The sequence below is a fragment of the Hippoglossus stenolepis genome, chromosome 8, assembly GCF_022539355.2.
Source record: "Hippoglossus stenolepis isolate QCI-W04-F060 chromosome 8, HSTE1.2, whole genome shotgun sequence".
NCBI lineage: Eukaryota > Metazoa > Chordata > Actinopteri > Pleuronectiformes > Pleuronectidae > Hippoglossus > Hippoglossus stenolepis.
The window spans coordinates 15083635-15093063 of record NC_061490.1 but is presented as its reverse complement, the minus strand read 5'-3'; the positions used below and the strand labels follow the sequence as shown (position 1 = coordinate 15093063).

Sequence of the window (9429 nt, the reverse complement as noted above, 5' to 3'; positions counted from 1 at the left end):
ATTTCAGTGAATTATTGTGTAGGAAACTGGATGATGAAACTTGATTTTCAAAATATTAGATTTGCATGACTGTGACATCTGGAGTCGTTTTTGTGAGAGAATTAAGAGTAAATCCAGCAGTACCACATTTCACACACTTATAGATATGAGTCCTCTTAACGTGCCTGATTTTTTTCATTAAGATCCATTAACTATTCCCTGGGATATCATGAAAAGAAGGCCTGTCGCACAACGTCATCTCACTGAACTTAACACCACTTTGGTTTCAGGGTGAGGAAACACTTTAAAGGTGTTGAGGTCTTAATATACTTTTATTTCCTTATACTTTTATACTCTTAGTTACTGTCATTGCTGTTCAAAGACCTTCAGTTCAATAAAAGTGTAATTATAAAACAGAATAAAGTCAGACAAATTTGACTTGGACACTGAATTTCTATATTAAAACACATAGTTATTGTACATTAGCTGTGTTTGGTTTTAATTGCCCAACAGCAGAGAGTTTAAACCCTGAAACTGAAGAAACAAGGACAACACAGTTTAACTTCTAAACAATGGAAGTGTGTTTGTGATTAAAAAAGAATCCCCCAGTGATTGATTGGTCAGTTGACTGATTGGCTAACTGATTAACATGGAACCCTTAATATGAGATCCATTCATCAGCTGTGTTTAATTTGTATTGTTTCTGCTGTGTTTAATCTCATCCAGGGAGATCTGATGAATTGTTCCTGTGAGGACAGACGAGGTCGGGCCTTCAGTCTGTCCTGCAGCACTGTCTTTATAATGGAGGAGCCTGACACTTCTTCTCACTCAGTGCAGGATCTTCAGCAGATCGACCAGCAGCCGCGTGGAGGAACATCGCAGAGGCCTGTGTAGGTAAAAATCTATTTGTGTGGATTCTTTGGGTTAGCATAACTTTATTACCTCCATCTAAGAGGTTATGTTTTCGTCTGCTTGTTCTTCGTTCTGCTTTCCAGTATTTTTTCCTTAACTTATTTAAACATAGCAAGATAGGATGCTTTTCAACATTTTTGCTGTTTTCACAAAAGGGGACTGTTGGGCCTTTGACAGAAGTATGTACTCTTCTGAGTGCCATTCTAGTTTCAAATATTGAAAGCATTAGTTGACAAATATAAAAGGAATCACAAGCCCTTTGAAACTAAATAGTTGGTAAAACCAAGACCCTGGAAGTGACATCTAAATATGCCGCAGAGGATTTTGGGGTCAGAGTATAGACAGGGAGAGACATCCTGTTTATTCAAGTGGTAGTCTGAAGTTAAATCTGTTGACAGGGAGGAAAAAAAGATGAAACGATCAACCATGTTTAAGGGACTGATATGGGTTTGTGTAATTTGGTGCAGATCCAAATAAAAATCTGGATTCAGTGAATTTAAATATGGTTTCATAAGGGGACTGATTGGCCTTGATTCTACTGCCTGCCATCCTGAGTTTAATGTGTCATTACAAACATATTCATTCGGTGCATTCTCATTTTTTTTTCAAACACAGATTTGCTGCTGGCATATCCCCAACTTCCAGATCAAGCACATATTCCTGTCATGGGTAACTCTGGGTCCACCAGCCTCATCATCCCCACTCCCAGGAAACTGTCCTGGGGGCGGCAGAAAGAAGACTGTGTCAAGCTGCAGGACTTGATGACACAGTGCGAGGAGGATCTCTGGAGAGTCAAACAGAAGCAGCGTTTATCTGTGAAGAAGGTCCCCCTCACTCGCAGCACCGGCTACGTTGATCTGGCCGTTCAGGAGCGTAACAGTTTCCATCCAAAGAGGGGAGAAATGCTCAACCCTGCTTTTGTTGGAGATCAGGGTCTGTGAATGAACTGAAAACACCGTGGCCAATCAGAACTCCAGCCAGAGGATCCTCTCGACTGTGATGTTTGAAGGTGCAACTGCAAACAGCTCATATGATACCGAAACACTTGCTGGTTTGTCACACATGACCACTGATAAGATGTTTTCTCTATTCTCAGCACTGTAGAGCTGATGAACGGAAAGAGAGGTGTTGTAGGTGTTAAAACATTTGTAGGTGTTGTCGTCGAGACATATGACAAGACAGCCCGAGACACGGTAACTTATATAGGTGACAACAGAGACAAGGACATCATGTCTTCACAGCTCTCTGTTCATGGTGCACACAGTGGCAGGTAGAGTGAAGTTCCTTTTCATCGTTTAAAATTGGTTTGATTTCTTAAGAAGGCTTTTAATTCTCAGCAGCTGATCCTCCAGTGACTTTTCATTAAATCAACATGTCATTTCAATCACCACTTGCTGTAAAGGTTTCATCTTTGCTTAACCTGGATCTTGTCATTGTATTATACCTTTTTTTTTTTCCATATCATTTTTGTCCAGTTCTCTGCAGAAAATGTGTAACTAAGACGTAAGCAAGCGTGATGGGGAAGTACATTCAAACCTTTCCGTTGATACTGTTTTGACCTCTTGATTTAATTTTAGAGCAGAAGAGTCATTGTTCTCACATCTTAGAAAAACATGTTTGTGTCTTTCTCTGAAGTTTGGTCATGTTGTTTGATGGAGCAAATAAAATCAAACACACTTCATAAATCAAACACACTTCATAAATAATAAACTACAATTTATCAATTAACACCAAAATATTCTATTGTTGACTTTATTTCATGTACCAACTGTTGAGCACGTCAGGGCACAGTGAAGGGATTTTACAGCCTCAGTGTTTCAATCATCACCTCTTCACTCTTTCTCTTTGAACTCAAGATAACTAAGCGGTTTACTAACAAACGGCCCATTAGCAGTACTTACGATAAGTTAATCAGGGGGGCTATAATCCTTTCAATTATCTGAGTATCTAATGAATAATTAGAACCAGCTACACAGATGTTTTTGGTCACCACAGTAGGTTTCGTTTAACTGGAATAAAATTCTCACAAAAACAAAAGAGGAGAAGTAAGAGCTAACTAAAATAAATTCGCCTTTGTCCAAAGAGGGAAGCGAGAGCAGGGGTGACACAGTTGTGATATGAAAATGGTGATTACTGATGCATGACTGAGATAACTAAAAAAAAACTTTTATTACACTTTCATAGTTTTTTTTGGTCTGTTTTGTGAGGAAAAATATGGGGGAAGAGTTGGAAGTACAGTAAACAGCAAGGGGGAAAAAGGGATACTGAAATGACGATTAATATGACTTCCCTAACTTCTCATGAGACAAAAGTCAGATTTTGTGTGGATGTGTGGTGGAATAAAAATGGAATGGAAACTAATCATTTCTCATAAGGGGAGTGACAGCGGGGCCACATCAATCTGGAAATGTTTGTCACTTCATCTGCAGGTCTGACGGCGACAGGACGAGATGGATGCTTTGAATTGCCGTCTGTTCTTTGTGTGGCTTTGCTTTAACGGTAAAGTGCATATACAATAATCTTTTATAGTCAATATAGACAATAAGCAATATTGTTCTTTTTTTCTCCTTCTTTGTGATTTGTTATTATCTCTTTCTTGAGAATATTTATTATATTTTTCTTTACATTTTATGACAGTAGTTCAAACCGAAGCTTCGCCTTGGACCATTGACTTGCCGTCCACAGTTAAAGGTCACCCTGGCTCCTGTGTGGTGATTCCTTGCTCTTTCAGCTACCCAGATAATGGACAGAAGGTGACTGAATTCACAGGGATTTGGAACGAGGCCACGAATCATGTTGTCTATCACCCAGTCAAGTCTAACATTGCGCAGCAGTATCAGGAACGCACAGAGCTGCTGGGAGACATCAAGCACAAGAACTGTTCACTGAAGATTAATCCGCTCAAGCAAAGTGACCAAGGACCGTTTTATTTCAGGATTGAGATCGCAGGCTTTGATAGCTTTTCTTACAAAGTTCACGAAGTCTCCATTACAATGATGGGTAAGAAATACATAACAACTTTCTAAATAGTAACATTTTTACGTGATTCTCTCTTCTTGTAATAATATAAATATTCATTAAATTATATTCCTTTTTATCTGAGCATTCATGAATCACTCATTCTACTTGAGATGTGATTATTTTTTACTTAAAATTATAAACAAAAAATACTTAAACACTTAAAGGAGGTTATGATTTCATCTGTGTTTGTTCGTTAAATAGTTAGTATGTCAGTAAGTAATAAGTAAGTATGTAAGTACTCAGCCAATTTCCATGAAATTTGGAGGGGAGGAACAATTTCAATCAGGAGTAGATCCAGCATTTTTTTCACTTTCTTCAACATTGCGAGATAGGGTATTTTTCATCATTTTAATAGATTTCTCCGAGAATAATTCATGGAACTTGATGAACAATATCAGGCAAGTTTAGGGGACTGTTATTTATGAGTCAGGATCTGGTGAATTTAAATGTGGTTTCATAAGGGGACTGTTTGGATCGAGGTATGCGCTCCACTTAGTGTCCCACTAGTTGTTATAGCGTTGAAAAGTTCAGGTCATAACTATAACCCCAAAGACAGAGTTGTCAAAGAGCACACACTGAGGTGCAGATAAGGATCATTTAAAATGTCTAATTTAAGCAGTGACTGGTTCCTCATTTGTCACTGGTTGGTTTCCCTCATCTGGCTTATTTGATCATAACAGTATAATTTAGGATTAATTTCTATTGACAGATGTGTAAAAATGAAGGGAGATACAACAGATCTTAACAATTCGTTCAAGTAAAATATTGTGTCCACAGGAGTTCTGTCAACATGTTTAGTTAATATCAGACTGAAAAGCTTAGAATATATTTGAGCATGATATGAATCAGTGGGACCTGCTCTGTAGAAAGATAAAGTGACTTAAGGGCAACTGCTTGAATCAAATCTTTTTCTGTCTATACCTTTACCCAACAATTATCTATTGTCTATTGAGTAGTCGGTTCCTGGGTTGTGGTTTAACTTACTTTTTTAGTTTTAGCAGGCTAATGGTTCCTTTTATTTTTTGGCAATTATATGCTTTCAATATTTTAGAATAGAGGAACACTTAATATAGTGCTTATCTCCACCAAGGCCCAACTGTCCCCTGAGAAAACCACATTCAAATTCACTTTTATTTGGATCTGCACCAAACTGCCCAAACTCATATCAGTCCCCCGAACATGCCTGATCTATGACCAAGATCATCTGAGAAAACAACAAAAACGTTGAAAAATGCTCAAAATCTCAAAATGTTTAAAGAAAGTGAGAAAAAAAAATTATAATCTGGATCCACACCAGAAGTTAATAACAATAATAACTTTATTTGTGGAGCACTTATCTAAACCAGGTTACAAAATGCATCACAAAATACATGGCAATAAAAAAACAAATGAATGAAAGATCAAAGGTTAGCGGATGTTAGGGAAATATTCAATTCAATTCAATTCAAATAGCCACGCCCCACCACTCCAAAAAATTACATGGAAATCGGTTGGGTAGTTTTTGCGTAATCCTGCTAACAAACAAATGAAAACATTACCTTCTTGGTGGAGGTAATGAACAAGTGAGGACAGAATACAGAACTTCAAAAGACTGCATCATCGCTTTGAACAGATTAAGTGTTTTCCTTTATTTTCATGACAGAATCCTTACAATCACAACCTCTCTTGTTCTTACAGGTAAAGTCGATGTGGCTATCTCATTGACAGAGGACGCAGTTGAGGGTCAGCTCGTGGTGGCGTACTGCTCCGTGTCTCCCTCCTGTCCCACCTCCATTCCTGTCTTCAGATGGAGTCACTCTGGAGAGGAACATTTTCATTCTCTGCAGTTTGACGCCGACCAGTGGAAAGCGACAGCTGCTCTGACCTTTCGCCCAACCAACGCTGACCACAACAAGACTTTACAGTGCACCGCGCACTACAGCGGAGGGCAGCAGCAGGAAACATCCAAGCTCCTCAATGTTAAATGTAGGTGTATACAGCAGTGGTGACAGTACAAGCAGGTGTTTCAAACGTCAGAACCTTTGGATGCAGGAGTGTTTCAAGGGGCTTTTGGGGCCACAATCACCTGTTCATGCCGATCTTAGAATTTGTGGAGGTCCTCACATAATTGTCTTATGGACAAGTGTAATCATAGACTGTTTATAATGACAGATGGCGTTCCTCCCACTATCCAGAAAGGAAGCCAAAATATCCCTGATGCAAACGTTGCCATTTTGCGCCGATAGCTTCATCTGGAGTGTCTGTGTAACAGTGATCAGGGGATAGAACCTCAGTATTGAGGTTCCACCAGTACATTGGAGCCACCAATTGCGAGTCAGCCTTCACTGTCAATCATAACGTTACACCCGTTTTTATAGCATCAAACATTAACACTTGAACAAAGATCGGTTTGATAAGAACAATTTAAAATGACTGAAGCCATCTTTGAGAAAAAAAAATTTGACGAGTACATTGACTTTTTGGTTTGGTTTGTGAACTGCAGCCAGCCACTTGGGAGTGATTGAGACATTTTATAAAGGTGTCTATAAAGGTGGTGAGGGGCCCCCCCTTCAGCTCGAAGCCCTGCTTTGCCAACCCTGTTGCATCGCCCCTGACTGGATTTAGGTTTTTGGTAGCCTCTATATACAGTAGACTCTTTTTATCTTGATTATATATGTGCAGTGGCCCCTGTTTCAGCTTTATTATATAATAAAATATATATAATATATATATATAATATATATAAATAAATAAATATATATAATATATATATAAAATATAAACATAACGTAACATATGTTGGTGGAATCACAACCAGTTCATTTGTTTTCTTGCAGACGCCCCAGTGAATGTGAGGGTTGAGTACAAGTCTGATGTGGAGGAGGGAGAAGCCGTGCAGCTGACATGCACCAGCGATGCTCACCCTCCTGCCAGCAGCTATGAGTGGTTCAGTGAAACTGGTGCTCAGCTGCATCAGGGAAACCTCTACACGATGCCAAACGTCTCCAGACACATGGGTGCATTGTACTGCACCGCCATCAATACAGTCGGACGAGGCAAATCAAGCCCTGTGCGTCTCACTGTGTTGTGTAAGTACAATCCATGAAATGCAATGATAAGGAAAGTTTTATTTCTTTTATTTGAACATTTGTCATACGGCTAACTCATAATTACTCCTCGTTACAGATGCCCCTGAGATTAAGAGCGTCTCCTCCTGCTCCTCAGAGGGAAATATTGTAAAGTGTGTGTGCATTGCTGACTCCCAGCCTCCCTGCATGGTCCATTTTGTGCTTTCTGAAAGAGTCCTACCAGGCACCAAGATAGAGAGACACGGCTCTGTCACCATTGGAACTCTGCGGGCAGAGTTTGAATCCTCTGAGTTTGTCCATTGTCTGGCAAACAACACGGTGGGCAACGCCAACCTCGTACTCTCCCTACCTGCGAATGGTAGGGAAGTGTTTCAAATTTGAACACATGATATGCATATTTCTAATATGCATAAACAACTGACGGTTTGAACTGTGGAATAAGAGGAAAGTGACTGCAAGTGGCTTCTGTTTGGACAGGTGAGATGCAGAATCTCTATATCGGCATCGCCGTCGGGGCAGGCGTGCTTCTGGTGATACTTTTAATGGCTGTGGGACTTGTTAAAAAATGGTAAGTGGGAATAGAAAACATTTCCTCCCAATGAAAGTGAAGTCAGTGATATGGTAAAGCAGCTTGGTACTGCCCACTTGTGGTAAAACTACAAAATAGCAAGCTTAAAGAAACTTGAAGTTGATTATAAAGATGCTATGATTATTTATTATGATTGATATGATTATTGCCTAAGAAAAAAAAAATGGTCGAGTCCGAGTGAAATGTTTGTGGCTGCAGGAGTCAACACTTTCCGATCTGTCCTGAGAAATCTCATGTATGAATGTATTTTTCTGATCAGTGACTCTGAAAATGAAATCATCTTTCTCTTGGTTTTGCATGTACGTATCACATCTGTAGAGGCATTGGTATGGTCTTTATGTTAGACATTCATATTTATATATTTATATATTTTCTCTTTTGGGCGTATGTATCTATTAATGCATCTGATACTAGTCAAGCCACCACACTTTGGCCTCTGATGGAGAAGTTGGGTCAATGTCTTAGAGGACATGATAATCTCTGTCCAGGTTGGCAGTTTGCTGGGGCAGCACTGTGGTAAAGTGGTTAGCACTGTTGCCTCACAGGAAGAAGGTTTCCAGTTTGAATCCCAGCTGACTCTGTGTAGTTCTCTTCATGTCTGGGTTTTCTCTGAGAACTCTGGCTTCCTCCCACAGTACAGAAACATGCAGATCCATAGGTATGAATGTGAGTATAAATGATTGATGTCTTCAGCCAACCACCCGCAAGACAAGCCGTATAGATAACGCACATGGATGGTGTGACAATAGTTAATTTTTTTCTGGATCCTAAATTAAAAGTCCTTACTCTTCCAGGAGGGGAACATCTGGAGAAACACCAACACCTCACATCAGCGCTTTGAGGGAAAACAAAGAAGAGCTCTTTGAATGTGCTACAGTAAAAAGGTGACAGATATTAGCCTCAGTTTGAAACAAGCAAACGTTTCCTCATGATTTAACATGACACAATCTTGCATAGTCTCATGTAAATTTACTGTGTGTGTATGTTTGCCCTCTTCAGAAAAGACATGAACTACGTGGTGCCAAGACCTAATCATCATGTCGACGATCCTGTGTATGGCAACATGGAGGCATGTGAAGTTTTCTTTATTCCTTCATTATTTCAGTGCGTGAAGACAACTCTAACTGTTACTTCATTTCCTACACAGACTGAATGGGATGATGCTATCTACGCCAACATGTAACATCGCTGAGTTTGGTGCAGCTGCAGTTCCTCTGTGTGGGGATGTGGGTCAAGACAATCGTAAAGGAAAATAAATACTTATATGCAATTTTCTGTACGTGTTAAACAAGCATGTGATTATTTTCCTGTGTGCTAAAATTCACATATTCATTTTTCAGAAAAAGTTTCCTGTCTTAAAACAACTTTGTGATTGATGCACCCTTGTGTCTGCAGTTATTGTTTCCCCTGTTCAGAACCTTCGCTGTTTGCTTTTCAGATCAACATTATTATCCCGTATGTTGTGGTTAATCCCCATTAAAGAATTGCAATGATATACTTGTAAATGTGGTACTCTTGAATAATTCATGGATCTTGTTGAAAAAAAATCTGGCATGTTAAGGTGTGAAATTTGGTGCAGATGAAATGTGGATCTAGTGAATTCAGACAGGGTTTCATCAGGGGACTGTTGGTCCTTGGCAGAGGTAAGCAGTCCACTGAGTGCCTTTCTAGTTAATGCAGTACCAGTTTCACAAAACAATTAGGGGTGTTTCCTCTTAGCTTTTGCTTAAAACACAGTGACAAACCCACAGCGTTTGAAATGTCAGTTCCCTGCTGAGTGCAACTATTTGAGTCAAATGTGAAACCGACAGAAAGGGCAAAGGGGAAGCTGGTCACCATCTTGATTGATAAGAATACTGA

General features: G+C 39.5%; 1 protein-coding gene across 2 annotated transcripts; it reads left to right on the top strand.

The window, feature by feature from the left end:
* Positions 1 to 2070: 2070 nt before the first annotated feature.
* On the top strand, positions 2071 to 9074 carry LOC118113698 (sialoadhesin-like). 2 transcript variants are annotated; one of them, XM_047341063.1, is made up of 10 exons: positions 2071 to 2161; positions 3321 to 3390; positions 3532 to 3891; positions 5590 to 5877; positions 6729 to 6980; positions 7078 to 7338; positions 7458 to 7548; positions 8364 to 8453; positions 8569 to 8638; positions 8717 to 9074. In XM_047341063.1, the coding sequence occupies exons 2-10, from the start codon at positions 3342 to 3344 to the stop codon at positions 8750 to 8752; spliced, it is 1497 nt and encodes a 498-aa protein (XP_047197019.1). In that variant the 5' UTR covers positions 2071 to 2161; positions 3321 to 3341; the 3' UTR covers positions 8753 to 9074. The 2 variants fall into 2 exon arrangements, with proteins under 2 accessions (XP_047197019.1, XP_035019525.2); XM_035163634.2 differs by having other exon boundaries at positions 2074 to 2161; positions 3529 to 3891.
* Positions 9075 to 9429: the final 355 nt, after the last annotated feature.